Source organism: Acanthochromis polyacanthus, chromosome 4 (assembly GCF_021347895.1).
Source record: "Acanthochromis polyacanthus isolate Apoly-LR-REF ecotype Palm Island chromosome 4, KAUST_Apoly_ChrSc, whole genome shotgun sequence".
Taxonomy (NCBI): domain Eukaryota; kingdom Metazoa; phylum Chordata; class Actinopteri; family Pomacentridae; genus Acanthochromis; species Acanthochromis polyacanthus.
Genome location: NC_067116.1, coordinates 818044 through 839053, shown reverse-complemented (window position 1 = coordinate 839053; position 21010 = coordinate 818044). Strand labels below are relative to the sequence as shown.

The 21010-nt window shown below is 43.7% G+C and overlaps 1 protein-coding gene across 18 annotated transcripts in view; it reads left to right on the top strand.

The window, feature by feature from the left end:
• The window catches only part of LOC110972592 (histone deacetylase 6-like), a 57701-nt gene that overhangs the window by 12171 nt on the left and 24520 nt on the right, over nt 1-21010 (top strand). For all 18 annotated transcript variants that reach the window (XM_051946873.1, XM_051946864.1, XM_051946851.1 and 15 more), the window contains 3 exons: nt 580-724; nt 14415-14543; nt 14616-14784. In XM_051946873.1, coding sequence (XP_051802833.1) covers nt 580-724; nt 14415-14543; nt 14616-14784 — 443 coding nt within the window. The remainder of the gene's footprint in view (nt 1-579; nt 725-14414; nt 14544-14615; nt 14785-21010) is intronic.

The following is a 21010-nucleotide window of genomic DNA, read 5'->3' as shown; positions in this document are numbered from 1 at the left end:
CGGCCTCCATAGCCCGCCTGACGGCTTCGTTTAGATGCCCGACCTCTGGAGGAAGATGTTGGGGCGTCTGGGACATACTCTTCGTCAGAGGAGTCATGTAATTCTGAACTCTAGATAGAAATAAATAAACAATGTAACACATATACACGCGTAAATGCACTAAGTTTGATAAACAACGTCATCGAGAGGGATACACGAGTGTAATCACATATTGAAACTTTACTCGTTCGTCCTAGCAGATTCATGTTATTTTGGTATTAGGACAAGTTAGACTCAATACAGCATTCTAACGTAATTCCTTTATTATTTACTAAATGTACTAAATGCAGAAGAGGGGAAAACAGCAAAACAGGCGAGATGCTGCAGCACTCCGGGCACTTCTCTCATGTACTGCACTCGTGCACAAATAAAGGGGCGAAATCAGAGGGAGGGACCAACAGTGTTTTGGGAGACGCTGCGATTCAAACTCCGGACAGCAGCTTTAATGATAACACAGGTGAACAGTAACACAGTTAGCTCCAAGATGTTAGTGCTGTCTAACCCCCATTAATGTTAACACCATTTCTGATTTCTTGGCAGAATGCAACCCATTGGCGGAGGGACATGTCATCAGAGAAACTACCAAGGAGATGGATAAGAAGCCTGGTCTTGCTTCCTCTGTTGCTGTGGTAACAGGTCTGGTTTATGATGAGAGGATGATGGAACACTTGAACATGTGGGACAGGTGAGCTACCTGTAAACAGGAGAATGTGCTAATATTCTAATGTGAGTAAAATAATGCTTTCCATGTATTTTTATGTCCATCATCTGTACATTGCTTAGGGTGAAGGTTCACCTGGACAGGTAACAGTCTACCACAAGGCAGTTTAGAATCACTAATTAACCTCAGCAGGTCTTTGGACTATGGGAGGAAGCTGGAGAACCTGGAGAACCCAGCAGGGAGAACATGGAGACTCCACTCAGAAAGACCCCAGAACCAGATTCAAACCATAACGTTCTAGCAGTGCGGCCACAGGGAGAACCACTGCACCAGTGTACGATGTATTAACGTTCCGATATCAACAGGCTAATGTACAACGACAACAGTAACGCTCCAAAGTTCTGGTTTGTATCCGACGTTCCCGATGTCCCTCTCTTGAGCAATGCTTTCCAGTTCTCCCTGGGGGACGCCAAGCCGTTTCCAGTCCAGACGAGGTCTATATTCTCTCCAGTACTGGGTCTACCCTTCAGTCTCCTTCCAGGCAGAGGTGCTCAGACAACCTCCAAAGGAAGTCTCCCGGAGGCATCCTGATCAGATCAGAACCACCTCAACTGGCTCCTTTATAGGTGAAGGAGCAGCACCCTATGGGAGCTTTGAAGTCCTCCAGGAGAACTATGCAGACTCCAGACATGTGACGCTTAGCTGGATGCTAGTGAGCATCCCCACACCCTCTAATCCTCGGCAGCCCTGCAAAAGGAGAGTCCAGCCCCTCTGCAGGACTTCCAGAACCTTTGCTGTGCATCGAGGTTCAGCTGGATAGCTCAGTCAGGGTTAGGGTTACTTCTGGTTCCAGTGAGGACCCTGGATCTCCTCTCAGATGTACGCTGCTTTGGATAGAAGCGTCTGCTAAATGAAGTTGTCCAACTACAGAAATCTTCTGTTTTGCATATTTGTCACATTTAAATGTTCCAGATCATCAAGCTAATATTTATATTGAATATTATAGCGATAACCCACTAAACACAAAGAATGATTGAAAACATGAATCACCCCAGTGAAAAACTATTGCCCCCCTGAACCTAGTAACTGGTTGGTCTCTTGGCAGCAACAGTTAAATGTTTGTTCCAGCTTGTGCTCATCTTTTACATCCATGGAGGAACGTTGGTCCACTCTTCTCTTTTGGATCATGACCTGTCCTTTATGGTCCTACCACAGCATCTCTATTGGAGTCTGGACTTTGACTCATCTGCTCCAGAGCCTTCATTTAGCTCTTGTTGAACCACTCAGAGGTGGACTTGTTTGTGTGCTGTGGGTTGCAGAACCCATTAGTGTTGAGCTTTAGGTCTGATGGTGGATGTTCTCCAGGAGGACTTTCTGATAGAGAGCAGAATTCATGACTCCATCAGTGATGACATCCAGGTCCTCCAACCATCACACGGCTACCACCATGTTTCACTGCTTCTTGTGGAACACAGATATAACGGACCCATGTCTTCCAAAAAGTTCTACCTTTGAGTTATCAGTCTACAGGATGTTCTCCTAAAGTCTTGGAGAGCATCCAGATATATTTTATTATAACACCAAACGAACCTTTATGTTATTTTACATCAGCAGTGGTTTGATCTTTAACTCTCCATGGATCCATTTCCGCCAGAGTCTTCCTTATTGTGGAACTGTGTAGATCAGGCATGGGCAAACTACAGCCCCCGGGCCACATACGGCCCGTTGGGCTTTTCAATCCGGCCCGCGAAATAATTTTATCAATATTAGAATTGATGAAATTATAGGGAAGACCGCATTCATTTGGCCTTCCCCTGCAGTACCTGACATTTCTGTTGACCCCATTGGATGGCGCACTCCAGACACAAGTGACCTTTGTTGGTTTATTTTCTCTTCTTCTACTTTGCAACTGCATTGATTCCTGCCATAATAATGAGTGGATCAAAGAAAAGAAAAGTCGACAGTGAGTGTTGAGTGTTTCAGAAGGAGCAGACTATTAAATATGTTTTCACTTAAGGCCGTTCAAAGGCTGTATGTCTTATTTGCAATGGAACCATTGCGGTTTTTAAAGAATACAATATCAGCCAGCACTTTTCCACGAAGCATGCTAACTACGCTAGCAACCAGTAAGCGCAAGAATGGACAGCTACGGCTCAGAGACTGGCAGCCAGTTTACAGACTCGGCAAAATACGTTTTTTTCTGCAAAATATTATTCAAGAGTCAAGCACGAATGCCAGTTATTTGCTAGCATTCAAAATAGCAAAGGCTAGCAAGCCTTTCTCTGAAGAGGAGTTTTTGAAAGAATGCATGGTAGAGACAGCAGGTCTCCTGTGTCCAGAGAGCAAAAAAAAATTTGAAAAAATTAGTTTATCACACAGGACAGTTACTCGCCATGTTGAACTAATCGCAGAAGACTTAGCCAGCTCACTGAACGAGAAAGCGGAGTCCTTCAAGCTACATTCATTAGCACTGGACGAAAGTAATGACATAAAAGACACTGCTCAGCTTTTAATTTTTATTAGAGGGATTAATGAACATTTTGAGACAATGGAGGGATATGTGACCATAGAATCCATGAAGGGGAAAACATGAGGAGAGGACTGTAGGACAGGGTGTCTGGGGTCATCCAGAGGATGAAGCTGCTGCGGTGGAAACTCGCCAATGTCACCACGGTGAAGGAGGAAAACCCTGAGCTTGATGTGATTTTCCTACACTGCATAATCCATCAAGAAGCGCTCTGTAAGTCTGTTTTGCATCTTGATTATGTCGTGAAGCCAGTCATGAAACTCGTTAACTTTATAGGAGCCAGAGGGCTTCAGCATCGTCAGTTCATTAAGTTTCTTGAAGAAACTGATGCTGATCACCAGGACTTGCTTTACCACTCTCATGTCTGCTGGTTAAGTTTGGGGAAAGTATGTCAGCGAGTGTGGGAGTTCAAAGGCGAGAATAGCTCATTTTTGGAGTTAACCGGGTAAACCGATGATTTTCCTGAGCTGTGCCACAGAGATTGGCTGTGATTTAGCTTTTGCCGTGGACATACTGACGCACATGAATGAGCTGAATGTGAAGCTGCAAGGGAAAGATCAATTTGTGCACAAAATGTACACAAATGTGACAACCTTCAAAGCCAAACTGACTTTATTCTCAAGACAAAAGTAAAAAAAATCCTTCGCTGATTTCCCTACACTGATCTTCCAAAATGGCGCCGCTCTAGTGGCAGCTAGTTACAGCAGCTCTCCCTCGTCAAGTAATCTTTTTCTGTTTACTTTCTTTTCCTCTTGCTTTCTCTTGTGTTTTTTTCTTTTTTGGAAGTTGCACTAGTAATCAGTGTCAATAATGGACATGGAATTAGCGCAGTTTGCTTGGATTTTTCTTCTGTTTTTGTATCTACTGTCCGCATCTGTGATAGCAGACCCAGCGCGCAGCGGTGACCCCGTTGTTTACTCTTGAGACCAGCTGTTAGCCCTCCATAGCACTGCGAGGCTAACCAGTGAGAAGCCTGATGTCCCCCGCGAGCTTAAGAGGAGGAGAAGGGGAAGCCGTGCAGGGGCAGAACGCCGAAACAGGAGGAGACGGTACAAACCCGTCCTCCCCTCAGTCATCACCGGGAACGTAAGATCCATCTGCAACAAGATGGATGAACTTACGGCGCTGACACGACACCAGCGGGAATACCCGCAGTGCAGCATCATGCTATTCACTGAGACCTGGCTAACGGAGGTAACAGCGGACTCTAATGCTGTGTTGGACGGCTTTCAGCTGCTGCAGGCAGACAGGACGAAGGAGAGCGGTAAGAGGAAAGGAGGGGGACTGACTGTGTTTGTTAATGATAGATGGTGTAACCCTGGACACATCACTATTAAGGAAAAACTTTGCAGCAAGGACATTGAACTGTTAGCTGTTAGCATGAGACCATACTACCTGCCGAGGGAATTCTCGCATGTTATTGCGATAGCTGCATGCGTTCCTCCCTCTGCTAACGCTAATGCTGCTTGTGATCTGCTACACTCAGTAACAAGCAAGCTGCAGACACAGCACCCACAGACCCTCTTCCTTATTACTGGGGACTTTAAGCATGCCTCTCCGTCGTCCACACTATCCATCTTCACACAATATATCACCTGCCACACCAGAGACAATAAAATACTGGACCTTTTCTATGCCAACACCGAGGAGGCATACACATCATCTCCTCTTCCACCACTTGGTAAATCTGACCATAACCTGGTTCACCTCCTTCCTGTGTACAAACCTCTGATACACAGACAGCCAGCTGTCACCCGCATGGTCAAGAGATGGTCTGAGGAAGCTGAGGAGGCTCTCAGGGACTGTTTAGACACGACTATGTGGGAAGTGTTCTGTGAGGATCATGGGGAGGACATCGACAAACTCACTCACTGCATCACAGACTACATGAACTTCTGTGTGGATTACACTGTGCCCACCAGGACTGTACGCTGTTTTGCCAACAGCAAACCCTGGATTACTCCTGATATAAAGGCTCTCCTAAAGAACAAACGGAGGACTTTTAGGTCAGAAGACAAGGAGGAGATGAGATCTGCACAGAGAGAACTGAGCAGACTGAAGATCAGGAAGACTACGGGTCCAGATGGCATCAGCTCCAGGCGCCTCAATTCCTGCACAGATCAGCTGAGCAGGATTGTGGAACATATTTTCAACCTGAGCCTGAAGCTGGGGAGAGTACCTCAGCTGTGGAAGACATCCTGCGTGGTACCGGTGCCGAAGATATCGCACCCCAAGGACCTCAACCACTACAGGCCGGTGGCACTAACATCCCACCTGATGAAGACCCTGGAGAGGTTGGTCCTTTGTCATCTGCGACCCCTGGTGAGCTCATCATTGGACCCGCTGCAGTTTGCCTACCAGCCCGGCATCGGGGTTGATGATGCAGTGATCTACCTCCTGCACACAGATGCCTCTCTCACCTGGAGAAGACGAAGAGCACTGTGAGAATCGTGGACTGTTTGTCCGACACTGTGGTCTGCAGTATGGGGGCCCACAGGGGACTGTTTGTCCGACACTGTGGTCTGCAGTATGGGGGCCCACAGGGGACTGTTTGTCCGACACTGTGGTCTGCAGTATGGGGGCCCACAGGGGACTGTCCTTGCCCCACACTGTGGTCTGCAGTATGGGGGCCCACAGGGGACTGTCCTTGCCCCCTTTCTTTTCATCCTCTACACTGCAGACTTCTCCCATCACACCACAAACTGCCACCTTCAGAAGTTCTCTGACGACTCTGCCATCGTCGGCCTCATCAATGACAGAGATGAGTAGGAGTACAGAGAACTTTACCGGGACTTTGTGGACTGGTTCCTGATGAACAGCCTCCAGATCAATGCGGTGAAAACCAAGGAACTGGTGGTGGACTTTAGCAGGAACAGACACACTTCTCCTACACCAGTGAACATCCAGAGAACGGACATTGAGATTGTGGACTCCTACAGGTACCTGGGTGTTCACTTAAACAAGAACCTGGACTGGACTACTAACACCAGCGCACTTTACAAGAAAGGTCAGAGCAGACTCCACTGCTCAGAAAACTGAAGTCCTTCAGGGTGCAGGGAGCACTTCTGAAGACCTTTTATGACTCTGTGGTGGCATCAGCCATCATGTATGGAGTGGTCTGCTGGAGCAGCAGCATCACGGCTGCAGACAGGAGGAGACTAAACAAACTGGTAAAGAAAGCCAGTTCTGTCCTGGGCTGCCCCCTTGATCCTGTGGAGGTGGTGGGAGACAGGAGGATGATGACAAAGCTGTTGTCTATCATGGAGGACCCCCCCCCCGCAGGAAACAGTAAGATCAGTGGGCAGCTCCTTCAGTGGCAGACTGCTTCATCCGCGGTGTCTAAAGCAGAGATACCGCAGGTCCTTCCTTCCTGCTGCAGTCACACTTTACAATCAAGCTCCCAGTAGTTCAGTTCACCCATTTACAAACTGTGCAATAAAAATGCAAATGATGCTGTGCAATTTCATAGAAATTTTGCTGTAAATACTGCTTTTTTTTTCTTCTGAAGCAAATATTTTATTTATATATATATGCACTGTGTGCATTGTGTGCTCCACTCTTTTTTTTTTATTCAAAATGTTCTATTTGCTGCTGTAAACTGTAAATTTCCCCACTGTGGGACTAATACAGGTTTAATCTATCTATCTGGCGACGCTGACAAAGGCCAGTCGACATGATGAAATTTTGAAAAAATTGACATGACACTTCAGCTGGTATCACGTCCCTCATCACAAGACCCAGAAACAGCACCTCAGGAGTTGCAGTTGGAACCGATCGATCTTCAAAGTGACTCGGTCTTAAAGGAGAAGTTCAGCTCCCTTAAACTGAATGACTTTTACGCTTCATTTAGTGAAGCCAAGTTTCCAAACATTTGGAAGATGGCACAGAGGATGCTGGTGTTGTTCGGATCTACCTACGTGTGTGAGCAGACGTTTAGTGTGATGAACATCAACAAAGCACACCACAGATCCATCCTGAGAATTGCCACAACCAAATTGACACCAGACTTTGATGCACTGGTAAAAACGGGTGACCAACAGCACAGTTCCCACTGAAACTGAATGTGGGTATTCTTTAATTTATCAGTATTGTCTCTAACATGTAATTCATATTAGTTTGCACAGTCTCCAACCATCTGATGCTGGTCTGGACCGTCTGTCGAATTTCAAAAGTCAATGTGGTCCCTGAGCCAAAAAGTTTGCCCACCCCTGGTGTAGACAGACCTTAAGTGAGATCTGCAGATCTTTAGATGTTTGTCTGGGTTGTCTTGTGACCTCTTGGATTAGATATTGAGGTGCTCTTGGAGAAATGTTGGTCGTTGGCCTGCTCCTTGAAGGTTCTCCACTGTTCCATGTAGGCATGGGCCGGTATGAGATTCTGACGGTATGATAACCTTAGGCAAAAATTTCACGGTTTCACGGTATTATGATTGCAGCTCTAAAATGTTAGAGAGTAAACTAGCTGTTGTTATCCATCTTAGCAATAAAGATTGATGAAAGAAAAAAGTTGTGGATAACTTTTTTTTTTTTACTAAGGCAGATATGGTAACTAGCATGCTAAGATAAATCCTTAGCAAGCTAGTTACCATATCTGCCTCAGTTAAAATATAAAAAAAGTTACTAAAAGATAGAGATGAAGAAAAGATAAGATATGGTAGTTACCATATCTGCCTCGGTAACAAGCTCATTTCACTAATGTCAGATGCTAATACGCTCGTTCATTTCAAGACAGCACCTTTAATTTAGCATACAGCGATGGGTGGTGCTCCTGTAGATGCGCTATCATATTCGATGTATTGCCTCCTCGGGCTGCCACTGTCCTCAAGCATGTTTTGCACGTCGGGCGACCTTCTTCCTCCAAGCCGTGGCCGTCTGGCTTTTTACGGTAGCCGAAGTATTCCCAAACAGCCGACTTAGTCCGCTTGGACGGCGGAAAAAGTTCCGGGGGCTCGCCTCCTTCAGCCATCACACAGCCTGCAGAGCTGCCTGCTTGTCACTCACAACAAACGCAGGTGAGCGGGGGGAGGGGCGCTATAGGCTGCAGCTTCACACAGCGTGAGGGACCTCTACTTTCTCCCTGATGAGACGTCACATTAAAAAAAAAGCTCATACCGCAGGAACGGTATGACGGAAAATTTTAGTGGTTTTGAAACCGTGACTTTTTCATACTGTGGTATACCTTAAAACCGGTAACCGGCCCATGCCTAGTTCCATGTTTCTCCATTTGTGGATAATATCTCTCCCTGGGGTGTCTGGAGACGCAGAGCTTCAACAGTGGATTTATAGCCCTCCAGATTGATGGATGTCAACAACTACTCATCTGTTCTTGAATCTCTGTAGAACTTGGCATCATGTTCTGCTTTCTGAGACCCTTTAGCTCAGGGGTGTCAAACTCAGTGCCTGGAGGGCCACTATCCTGCATGTTTTAGATGTTTCCCTCTTCCAACACACCTGATTCAAATGATCAGCTTATCATCAAGCTCAGCAGAAGCCTGATAACGAGCCTGATGATTTGAATCAGGTGTGTTGGAAGAGGGAAACATCTAAAACATGCAGGATAGTGGCCCTCCAGGAACGGAGTTCAACACCCCTGCTTTAGCTGCTTCACAATGAAGACAGGTTCTATCTAGTGATATTTAGATCCAACCAGCCTGGTCATCATATGTGGGTGTGGATGGAGAAACTGACCCCAGCTGACAAATGTTTTTTGTGGATTGGTAGTTAGGGGGGCAATTACTTTTTGGCATAGGGCAGTGTGGGCTGGACATCACTTTTCTTTCAATAAATTAAATCATCATTAAAAACTGCGTTTTGTGTTTTCTTGGGTTGTCTTTGTCTTCCCCTCTTCCCTGGACGTCTGACGTTACGGTGAGCGTATTGCGTCATTTCCTGTTCCTGTTTCAGCACTGTGTTGTGGTGTTAGCATGGCTTCTGCTTCTTCCTCTCCCTCTCCCTCTCTCTCTTTCTCCTGCTCAGTGTGCCACATGTTTAGTTATTCCTCTGCCTCCTTTAGTGATAACGATATATGTAATAAGTGCAGCCTTTTTGTAGTTCTGGAGGCGAGGCTCTCCGAATTGGAATCGCGGCTCCGCACCATGGAAAATAACCCGCTAGCAGCTAGCCAGGCCCCCTTAGCCGGTGCGGACCGCAATAGCTTAGCTTGTGTAGCATCTGTTAGCCGTCCCTTAGCAGCGCCCGAACAGCCGGGTGGATGGGTGACAGTTCGTAGGAAAAACAGTCCTAAACTCAAGCCTGCTGTCCCGGCTCACCACAAACCGCTTCATGTTTCTAATCGTTTTTCCCCGCTCAGCGACACACCCGCTGAGAAACCAACTCTGATCATTGGCAGCTCCATAGTCAGAAACGTGAAGCTAGCGACACCAGCGACCATAGTTAAATGCCTCCCAGGGGCCAGAGCGGGCGACATAGAAGCAAATTTGAAACTGCTGGCTAAAGATAATCGTAAATATAGTAAGATTGTTATTCACGTCGGCGGTAACGACACCCGGTTACGCCAATCGGAGGTCACCAAAATTAGCGTGGCATCGGTGTGTACTTTCGCCAAAACCATGTCGGACTCTGTAGTTTTCTCTGGACCCTTGCCTGATCTGACCAGCGATGACATGTTTAGCCGCATGTCGTCGTTTCGCCGCTGGTTGTCTATGTGGTGTCCATCAAACGACGTGGGCTTTATTGATAATTGGAGCTCTTTTTGGGGAAAACCTGGTCTGATTAGGAGAGACGGCATCCATCCCACTTTGGCTGGTGCAGCTCTCATTTCTAGGAATATGGCTGATTTTATTAGTACTCCTAAAGCATGACAACCCAGAGTTAAGACCAGGATGCAGAGCTGTAGTCTTACACACCTCTCTGCAGTTTCCTCACAGCTGTCACCCTCCAGTAATTCAGTTAATTCAGTTAATTTTATTGAGACTGTGTCTGTCCCCCGACCACCAAAATTCAATAAATTAATCAAATCAAAAATATACAAAAGAAATAGTAACCACAAAAATTTAATAAAAATTAATACCTCTATTTCAACAGAGCAAAGAGACAGGAAAATTAAATGTGGTCTGTTAAATATTAGATCTCTCTTGTCTAAATCTCTGCTAGTAAATGAGTTGATAACTGATCACCAGATTGATTTGTTCTGTTTGACTGAAACCTGGTTGCAGCAGGAAGAATTTGTTAGCCTAAACGAATCAACTCCCCCTAGTCATATTAACTGTCATATTCCTCGAATCACAGGCCGAGGAGGAGGAGTAGCAGCAATCTACCATTCTAGTTTAAAATTGAACCAGAGGCCTAAACCTGATTACAGCTCATTTGAAAATCTCATTCTTAGTCTCTCTCATCCAAATTTGAAAGCTCAGAAACCAGTTTTATTTGTTGTTATATATCGTCCTCCTGCTCCTTATTCTGAGTTTTTATCTCAATTCTCAGACTTTTTATCTGAATTAGTGCTCAGTTCAGACAAAGTTATTATTGTGGGTGACTTTAACATTCATGTTGACGTAGACAGCGACAGCCTTACAACAGCTTTTAATTCATTATTAGACTCAATTGGGTTTTCTCAACATGTAAATAAACCAACTCATAGTTTTAATCACACTCTTGACCTTGTCCTGACTTATGGCTTAGAAATTGAAGAGTTAACAGTATTTCCCCAGAACCCTCTTCTTTCTGACCATTTTATGATAACATTTCAATTTAAAGTAAAGGATTGTTTAGCAGCTGAGAACAAATATCATTACAGTAGGTGTTTGTCTGACAATTCAGTATCTAAATTTAAGGAAATAATACCCTCACTGTTTACTTCAGCAACATTTACTGATAAATCAGAAGGCAAATATTATTATTTTACCCCCACAGAAGTGGATTATTATGTTAATAATGCTTCAGCCTCACTGCGTACAACTCTTGATAGTGTTGCACCTGTAAAAAAGAAAGTTATATCTCAGAGAAGACTTGCTCCTTGGTATAATTCCCAGCTGCGGACTTTAAAGCAGGCATCCCGAAAGCTGGAAAGAAAGTGGTATTCCACTAATTCAGAGGTAGTGTATGTGGCTTGGAAAAATAGTCTAGTAATCTATAAAAAAGCTCTTCATAATGCCAGGACAACTTATTATTCATCTTTAATAGATGAGAACAAGAACAACCCTAGGTTTCTCTTTAGCACTGTAGCCAGGCTGACAAAGAGTCAGAGCTCTGTTGAACCTTGTATTCCTTTAGCTTTAACCAGTAACGACTTCATGAGCTTCTTTACACAGAAAATAGTTATGATTAGAGATAAAATTAATCTGGCCCTTCCTACAAATGTCACAGATGCTTTTGAATTGGCTGTTAGACCTGATGAATCTTTAGAATTCTTCACTCCTATATGTCTCTCTGAACTAATTTCAACAGTTTCTACATCCAAACCATCAACATGTCTTTTAGATCCTATCCCAACTAGACTCTTCAAGGAGATTTTACCTTTAATTAATTCTTCAATGTTAGATCTGATTAATCTCTCTCTAGTAACAGGCTATGTACCACAGGCTTTTAAGGTTGCTGTCATCAAACCTTTGCTTAAAAAGCCCACTTTAGATCCAGATGTGTTAGCTAACTATAGACCGATATCCAACCTACCATTTCTCTCTAAAATTCTGGAAAGAACAGTTGCAAATCAATTATGTGAACACCTACAAAGGAATAATTTGTTTGAAATGTTTCAGTCAGGCTTCAGAGTGCATCATAGCACAGAAACAGCTCTAGTGAAAGTTACTAATGACCTTCTCATAGCATCAGATAATGGACTAGTCTCTATACTTGTTTTGTTAGATCTTAGTGCAGCGTTTGACACAATCGACCACAAAATTTTATTACAGCGTCTAGAATATTCAATTGGCATTAAAGGGACAGCACTGGATTGGTTTAAATCCTACTTATCAGATAGGTTCCAGTTTGTGCATGTCAACAATAACTCTTCTGAGCAGACTAAAGTTAATCACGGAGTTCCTCAGGGTTCTGTCTTAGGACCGATACTTTTCACATTATACATGCTTCCTTTAGGCAATATTATTAGGAAGCATTGTATTAACTTCCATTGTTATGCAGATGACACACAATTGTATTTATCTATGAAGCCAGATGAAACTGATCAGTTAGCTAGACTGCAAGATTGTCTTAAGGACATTAAAACCTGGATGACTTTTAACTTCCTACTGCTAAATTCAGACAAAACTGAAGTCATTGTATTTGGCCCCAAACATCTTAGAAACTCGCTTTCAAAGCAAATAGTTACTCTGGATGGCATCACATTGGCCTCCAGTACTACTGTGAGGAATCTTGGAGTTATTTTTGACCAGGACATGTCCTTTAACTCACACATAAAGCAAGTCTGTAGGACTTCCTTTTTTCACCTGCGTAATATTGTAAAAATCAGGAACATTCTGTCTCAGAGTGATGCAGAAAAATTAGTTCATGCTTTTGTTACTTCCAGGCTTGACTATTGCAATTCCTTATTATCGGGTTGTCCAAATAGCTCTCTCAAACATCTACAGTTGATCCAAAACGCTGCTGCGAGAGTACTGACAGGAGTTAGCAAAAGAGATCATATTTCCCCTATACTTGCTTCTCTTCACTGGCTTCCTGTTAAATCCAGAATAGAATTTAAAATCCTTCTTCTGACATATAAAGCTCTTAATAACCAATCTCCATCATATCTTAAAGATCTGATAGTACCTTATTATCCTAGTAGAACTCTTCGCTCTCAAACTGCAGGCTTACTTGTTGTTCCTAGAATTTCTAAAAGTAGAATGGGAGGCAGAGCCTTCAGTTATCAGGCGCCTCTCCTGTGGAACCTGCTCCCAGTTTGGGTTCGGGAGGCAGACACCCTCTCTATTTTTAAGACCAGGCTTAAAGCGTTCCTTTTTGACAAATCTTATAGTTGGGGCTGACTGGGTGACCCACAGAGGTTCGGCTTGTGTCTTCATTGTACAGCTGACTCCTTCTTGGACGTCCCTTCGTTCTGCCCCTAGTCATGCTGCTATAGGCCTAGGCTGCTGGGGGACTTTTCTTGACGCACTGAGCCCTTCTCTATCTACCTTTACATTTAATATGTATACCGTTATTGCAGTACATTCACTCTGTTTCCCCCTGTGCTATTTCTCCGAGTGTCCCTGGTCCCAGAGCTGGATGCTTCAGATCTGCGGTCGATGTTCCACCAGCTGGTCCAGTCTCCACCATGTCCACTGTGGGATGCTGCTACTGACCTTCCACCAGCCCTCTGCTTCCAATTCCCTTTTTCCACGAGTCAACTCTGCATCGCCTTCAATATACTGTTATGCTAACTTACATACTGTTTGAATTTTACTGCTAGCTATATAAGGAGTATGTTTAATGTCAGAGCCGTACATCATAAGAGTAAACTATGAGTCAGTTTTCAATGTTAGCTTATACTTTGTCTGTGTCACATATCCTGTCATGCATGTATTCAAATGTGTGTTGTGTTTTCCTTGCTTTCTCACCCCTCCCTCTTCTCCCATCCCTCCCCCTTGCCCTCTTCTGTCCTTCTCAACCCGCCCGGCCAGCAGGCAGATGGGTCCCCCCTATTTAGAGCCGGGTTCTGCTCGAGGTTTCTTCCCTGTTAAAAGGGTGTTTTTCCTTGCCACTGTCGCCTTTGGGCTTGCTCTGGGGGTCAGGCATATGGGTTCTGTAAAGCGTCTTGAGACGATTTGACTGTAATTGACGCTATATAAATAAAATTGAATTGAATTGAATTGAATTGAATTAAATATTGTTTGATGATCTGTTAAGTGTGACAAATAAGCAAAAATAGAAGATTTCTGTAGGGGGCAAACACTTTTGCATGGCGCTGTAAATCTAGTTTGGACTGGTCCATTTCCTGCCCCAGCTGAGGTTTCTTCCCTGCCGGTGAGGAGATGTTCCACATCCCCACATCTAGTCTACTCCACCAGGGGGCAGCATGCCGAGGTGCCTACTCCTGGCCGCTGCCCAATCAGCACAGCAAGTGACCCCCAAGTCCCACCCCCAGAGACCCCACATGGGGTTCAGCCATGTCACTCACACTGGTTTCCTCCAATCCCGATCCTCGCTCCAGGAGGGGCCCCAGTCTGTCAACACTGTGATGTGATCAGGTTCTAATGTTCTGATATCGCCATGGCGATGTAATTATGTGTTGCAGACATCACCCTGAACAGCCTCAGAGAATCTCTAAGATCTTCTCCAAACATCAGCAGCTGGGCTTAGTTGATCGTTGCCGGCGGATACCAGCCCGCTTGGCGACAGAGGAGGAACTGTCCATGTGTCACAGGTACGCACGTGCTCAGGGTTGTTTGTATCTTACCTGTCCTGGTCCTCACAGAGATGGTTTGTGTGTTTTCAGCATGCAGCACATCAAGCAGATGAAGGCCACGGCGGCCATGAAGCCCAGAGAGCTGCACAAACTGGGGGACGAGTTCAACTCCATCTACATCAACAACCAGAGCTTCCAGTCTGCCCAGCTGGCTGCTGGGGGTTGCTTCAGCGCCGTGGACAGCATCCTGGGAGGACAGGTAACACCTGTGGACAGGTAACATAGGACAGCGTCCTGATGAGACACACCTGTTAGAGCTACCAAATCTGACAGGCTAATCACAGCTCACAGGCTAAGCATAGCTGACAGGCTAATAGCTGCTAACAGGCTAATCACAGCTCACAGGCTAAGCATAGCTGACAGGCTAATCACAGCTAACAGGCTAAGCATAGCTGACAGGCTAATAGCTGCTAACAGGCTAATCACAGCTCACAGGCTAAGCATAGCTGACAGGCCAACATGCTAACAGGCTAATCACAGCTAACAGGCTAAGCATAGCTGACAGGCTAATAGGCTAAGCATAGCTGACAGGCTAATAGCTGCTAACAGGCTAACCACAGCTCACAGGCTAAGCATAGCTGACAGGCCAACATGCTAACAGGCTAATCACAGCTAACAGGCTAAGCATAGCTGACAGGCTAATAGGCTAAGCATAGCTGACAGGCTAATAACAGCTAACAGGCTAAGCATAGCTGACAGGCGAAGCATAGCTGACAGGCTAATCACAGCTAACAGGCTAACAACAGCTTGATTCACGATGAAATGGAATCAAAGGTGTACAGCCAATAGAACTGGTCATTTATTACTCCGACAAGGAACGCAGTGGAGTTATGTGACGATCAGTGTACGTCTGTCTGTCTGTCAGCAACATTTTTCTAAAACAGACTAAGGGATTTGGATGAAATTTCCAGAGAAAGTCAGAAATGACACTCGGACCACCTCATCAGATTTTGGCATTGATGCAGCTTATAGTCTGGATCCAAGGATTTGTTAAAGATTTTCCATTGTGAGATGTAGCGGCCGACATGGCGTCACCGTAACCATGACAACTACTGAACGCTGTGTCCGTTACCTGCAACAATTCACTCGGCCCGTTACATATTTAGGTCATGCAGTTTGGTATCAATACTACATAACTTACGCATGTACAACACACGCCTGTGCTCACCTAAGGTAATTTAGTATTTATTTATTTAGTTTGTGGGTCGATCTTTATGAAACATACAGAGTCCTGGTGGGGGGTTCAGGACGTTCACGATGCCAAATGATTTTTAGCATTAAATCAACTTAGAATGTGGCTAAGAATCATGTTTCCATGTTACTTAAACTGTCAATTCATAAATGCTGATGGAAAAGATCAAGGACAAACTTAATAATATATAGCCTGTCAGAATGTTCCTTTAATTTGACAGGTACTAAACTCAAAATATCACAGGCATCCAGATCACATTTTTCAATATTGTGATGACATTTCTCATTCTAATAAACAATTTTTTGATGTTTCATTTACCATAAAGTCATTAGGAAATATTACCTACTTCTGTTCATTAAAAGATATGTTTGGAAGTTATAACTTGAATCCTTATACCCAATAACAACATTATTGACTTATCAAAAATACCTCACTGTATGTAAAATAAGTCTTGTCATTTCAAAGCCTAACATTCACAAAGAGTCTGCACACATCAACAGTAGAGTCAGCACATTTTTCACAACTAGACCAGTTACTATGAACTGAAGTAGTCTCTTCTTATCGGATGAGTCCAGTCTCAACTCTCAAGCATTATTATTTTCCATGGTGCATCTCTTGGCTTTCTTCAGTTGTTCTTTTGAATGGGACACACTGGCACTTGTTACCTGAAGCTGTCATCATCATTTTCCTTGTCATCAAGTTGCCCAGAACTTTAGTACTGAACTAAGTTTTGTTCTTGTTAACATGACTGAATGTGCGCTCACAGTCTGCATTGCTGTGGTACATGACCAACACAGACTTAGCTACCTTGACAAGTGCTTCATACTTGGGCTTTCCTGTAGCTGGCTCCTTCAGTCTGGAGAGTTCATGCCAAGCCTTGTCAACTCTGTCTGCTTGGATGACAGCAGGACTGAGGGGATCACACTGATACAAGAGAAATTCTTCCTCAAGTCTTCTCTTGTCGTCCCTGGTAAGGAAGTGAGGGTACCTCTCAGCAAAGAACCTCACTTGGCTGAACTTACACTGCTGTCTGTGCTCTATGTCGAGTATTCTGGCATTTACCAGAACAGGGTCTCCAAATGGAAATGCAGCAAGCATATAGCTGCATGTGCTGCTGTAGAACTTCCTCACACTGGAAAAGAATGTAGGCAGGTCACAGTTCTCCCCATGTTGTTCCAAGTAGTCCCTGCAGTCTGCTCCAACGAAGAGATCTTCATTCTCTTTCTGGTTCTCTGTGTTAGTGAAGTCAATCTTCGTGATGTCAGATGCACTTGTGATGACATGTGGCTTCACAAATCTCATGGCCAGCTTGCTGAACTGACCACATAGCACATGATGAACAAGATGGATACAGGGTTCGTCTTTCTGTAGAAAGGTGTTTGTCTCATTAAAAATTGGTAATATTGCCATCAAGAAATTTGCAAATAACAAGCTGTTGGCATCGTCCATCTTGGCAACGATTATACTTGCTTTGCTGTTGCTATTCGTGTCCAGTGTGCTCTTTTCTGCTGCCTTGGCCTCCTTCTGTTTCTTAACCGTCTCCCCCAACTCCTTCTCCTTGAACATATAACTTGCCAAGTTGAATTCTTTCGACGTGGAGTTGGCTTGGATGTTTGTTTTCTTCATGTCACATGCAGTAGGGGGTTTGTCACTGCAAATGTCATGCTTCAGCTTCCTTTTCTTTGTTTCTTTTTGGGATTTCTCTTCGACATCTTGAGTAAGTGACTGTTTAATTCCTCTGCTTGGTTTGTCTTTCTTTTCCCTTGCCACCTCAGCCTTGAAGAACTTGGACAGTGCTGCCCACTGTTGGAGGAGTCTCTCCAAGCAGTGTTCCAAGGAAAACCATCGTGTAGAAACATGTTTCAGGATCTTTACTTGAGGCAAACCTCCTTCCTCCTGAAAGGCTTTTAGAGCTTGCTTCCGTTTGCTGCTCTTCTCCAGGTAGTAGAAGATATCGACCAGCAAGTCGTCCAACTTCACAGGCAGTTGCTTAGATCCTTTCTGCACAGCCAAGTGTATCAGGTGGCAGGAACAACCTGCAAATACAAAACAAAACCCGTTTATCTATGTGAAATAACAAACTATTAGTCTCATAGACCTAAGTATATGTTAACTGGAAATAATACTCAAAAGCAACTTCCAATAAAATGATGTATTCGTTGATAATGTATTCTTTCTTCCATGGAAATATCAATGAAATTGAAATGAAATCTGTTGAAATGGTTAAAACAATGTAGGATAGAAATTGATTATAATAGGTCTCTTTAGTAACTCTAATCAAATATTTTGTTTTACCTAAAAGAGGATAAAGCATCGCACGCTTGATGCTTTAAATGAAGTGAAATAAAGCATCATCTTTGCATTGTCATACAAACAGAAATCAAGAAAAAAAATAAATGTTAAGAAAAATAAAGTGCCTACCAATTACTCTAGTCTTCAAATTTTATCATGACTTTTATATTTATTATAAATATTATGTAAATTATATGATTAATGTTTATATTATGTCTTCAATTATCACAACAAATAGACCATCTGAAATGAAAATACAAGTCAAATTTGCCAAATATTCATCTAATGTTTTGTAAAGTAAAAAGAATAATTATGTACATGAATGCAATCAATAATAGATTAAATTATTAAGCTATTTTTGTTACACTATTACAAATAATTTTAAAAATATGTGGACAATTTACTTATTAATCCACTCTTTTTACTTTCAACTTCCCATTGGCACAGTGTCATCAATAGAACGCTAGTCAATATTATTCCCTACAAATCTGGTAATTAAATATTATTCACGTAAAAAGAAACATACCTGCAATGTAAGTAGATGGAGATATTTCATTGATGAACGAAGCAACTCCTTTCTTAGATCCCAACATCACAGAGGCATTGTCGGCTGCAAAACAAACTAAATTCTGCCAAGGTATGTCATTTGAGTCCATTTCTTCCTCAAGAATTTTGAAAATATTTTCCCCCGTGGATGCTGTGTTACATTCTCTCAATGAAAGAAGCACTGACAACACTTTTCCAAGTTCGTTATCAAAATAGCGAACACAAATGGGGTAGAGTTTTACATCATCATAGTCCGTACTTCCGTCAGTCGACATGCTGAAAGGTTCTGTTTTATTACCTCCGCCAGCGGAGGTCATGTAATCATCAGAGTTTGTTTGTAAACAGCATAACTCAAAAAGTCATGGACGGATTTTCACCAAATTTTTACAGGATGTCCGGAAGAGCAAATGTAACAATCGATTAGATTTTGGAGGTGATCCGGATCACCATCTGGATCCAGGATTTTTTTGAAGGACTCTGTACAATTGAGAGATGGCTGCTATCTCTCAATTGAAGGATGGCCTGGCGGAGGTCTACGCTCTCCCAAGTGCTTTCCTAGTTACATCAGCGATTTTCTTCGATGATTCTGCGCCAAGACACTGAATAATGTTCGAGGTTTTCGTTTGGCCACATCCATATTTTTTAGCGATCTTCGAATCCGGAAACATTCTTCTAAACAACTGTCCCATGTGATCGGCCATTGCGATTGGAGCTCCATGTTCAATAACTGCCTCCGTGAATAAAACTTCTGCATTGATGACTTCCAAAGAATCTGATGGAGCGATGAAGAACGTAGAAAGTTTGCTGCTGGTGTCACAGGCATTGGCATTTGACTTGTGTTTTTCGTTCCCACGTGGTCTTTCACATCGCTGATTCCTCCGTGTCCAATCGAAAAATCTTGTCGGCATAAAGTGCAGTTTGCGTAATTTTCACCTTTTCTTGAACGAATAATAATTCCTGGAAATGCCTTAGAGTAATCCTCATGAAAGGACTGTAACTTTCGTTTAGGTTTTGTGCTCGATTGTAATTTTTCTCCGGCAGATTCCATGATGAAATCGCATACTAAGCTGACCTAAGTCCTTCTCGATTCCAGTGTAAAAAAAGGCTGACCTGTCGCACATGCGCAATACAGATACAGGAAGTAATATTAGCAGCATGCAGTGCCAATTGTTTCTGTTCTAAATTTAGATACGGTTCTTAGCGATCTCGTGAATGCGTTTCATGTTTTTGGATGTTTTTTGATTGATTGCTATGTGAAAATCCGTATTTTGAATAATAAAACCGTAACCCGGAGTGGGATCATGAAAACCGTAATCATTACAGCAAAACCAGAGTAGTTGGCAGGTATGAGATTCTATGTTGCTGTGATTTCTGAACACACACATTGAGCAATGAACCGTCTTGGCGGAGCACTGCTCTCTGAGTGCTTTTCTTGTCTGTGTGGGCGATAAAACTGCAAGATCAACCTGAGATGTAGAACAGAGGAGTTAGCATTTACCTGCTGAGTGTTTCTGAGTGTGATCAGGACCTGTCATCAGGTAGTCACGCTTTGTACAGAGCACTTCCTGGATTCACTCTCTGACTTTGAATAGTTGGTTTCTCAAACCCATGAGACCGATGACACCGAGCTCTTCCTAACGTTCCCTCAAAAGACCACATGGATCTCATCATCCTTGCAGATATCTGGATGAACAAACTCCACCTTCAGTTCCATCTCTCCCAGACTGAGCTCCTTGTCCTCCCAGCTAGTCCCTTTATTCAACAAGAAACCAACATCCAGCTGGAATCATCTCAGACCCACAAAGTCCTCCAGGAACTTGGGCATCATGATGGATGACCATCTAACCTTCAGGGTTCATGAGTCCTCTGCTGCTCGGTGGTGTTGGTTCATCCTGTAGCACATCAGGAAGATCAGACCTACCTGTGTGAACATGCAGCTCCTGGTCCAGGTCTCTAATATCAGCTCCTTACTGGAGGCCTCCCTTCATGGAGGTCAAACCTCTGCAGATGATCCAGAATGCAGCAGAACATCTGGTTTCCATCCAGAAATATCTCATGTCACCCCGCTGATCAAATCACTGCCCTGGATTCCAGTTAGTGAAAAAAAATTCAAACTCTGACTCTTGCATTCAGAACTAGAAAACATCTTCTCCTCCCAGAACTCTCTCCCCCAGGTCTCCACTCCCTCCAACCAAAGGTTCCTGATCCAACCTCCTCAACAGCTGGACTCTTCTCTGTGGTACTCCATGGTGGAGCCAGTTCCCAAACTCTGTTCCATCTCCAGAGTCCTTCTCCGTCTTAAGGAGACCAAAACAAGATCTTCACTGAACACCTTTACACTTCATCGAATGCAAAAAACTGGAAAAATCAGTTCCTATCACCTCCCACGCTTCCT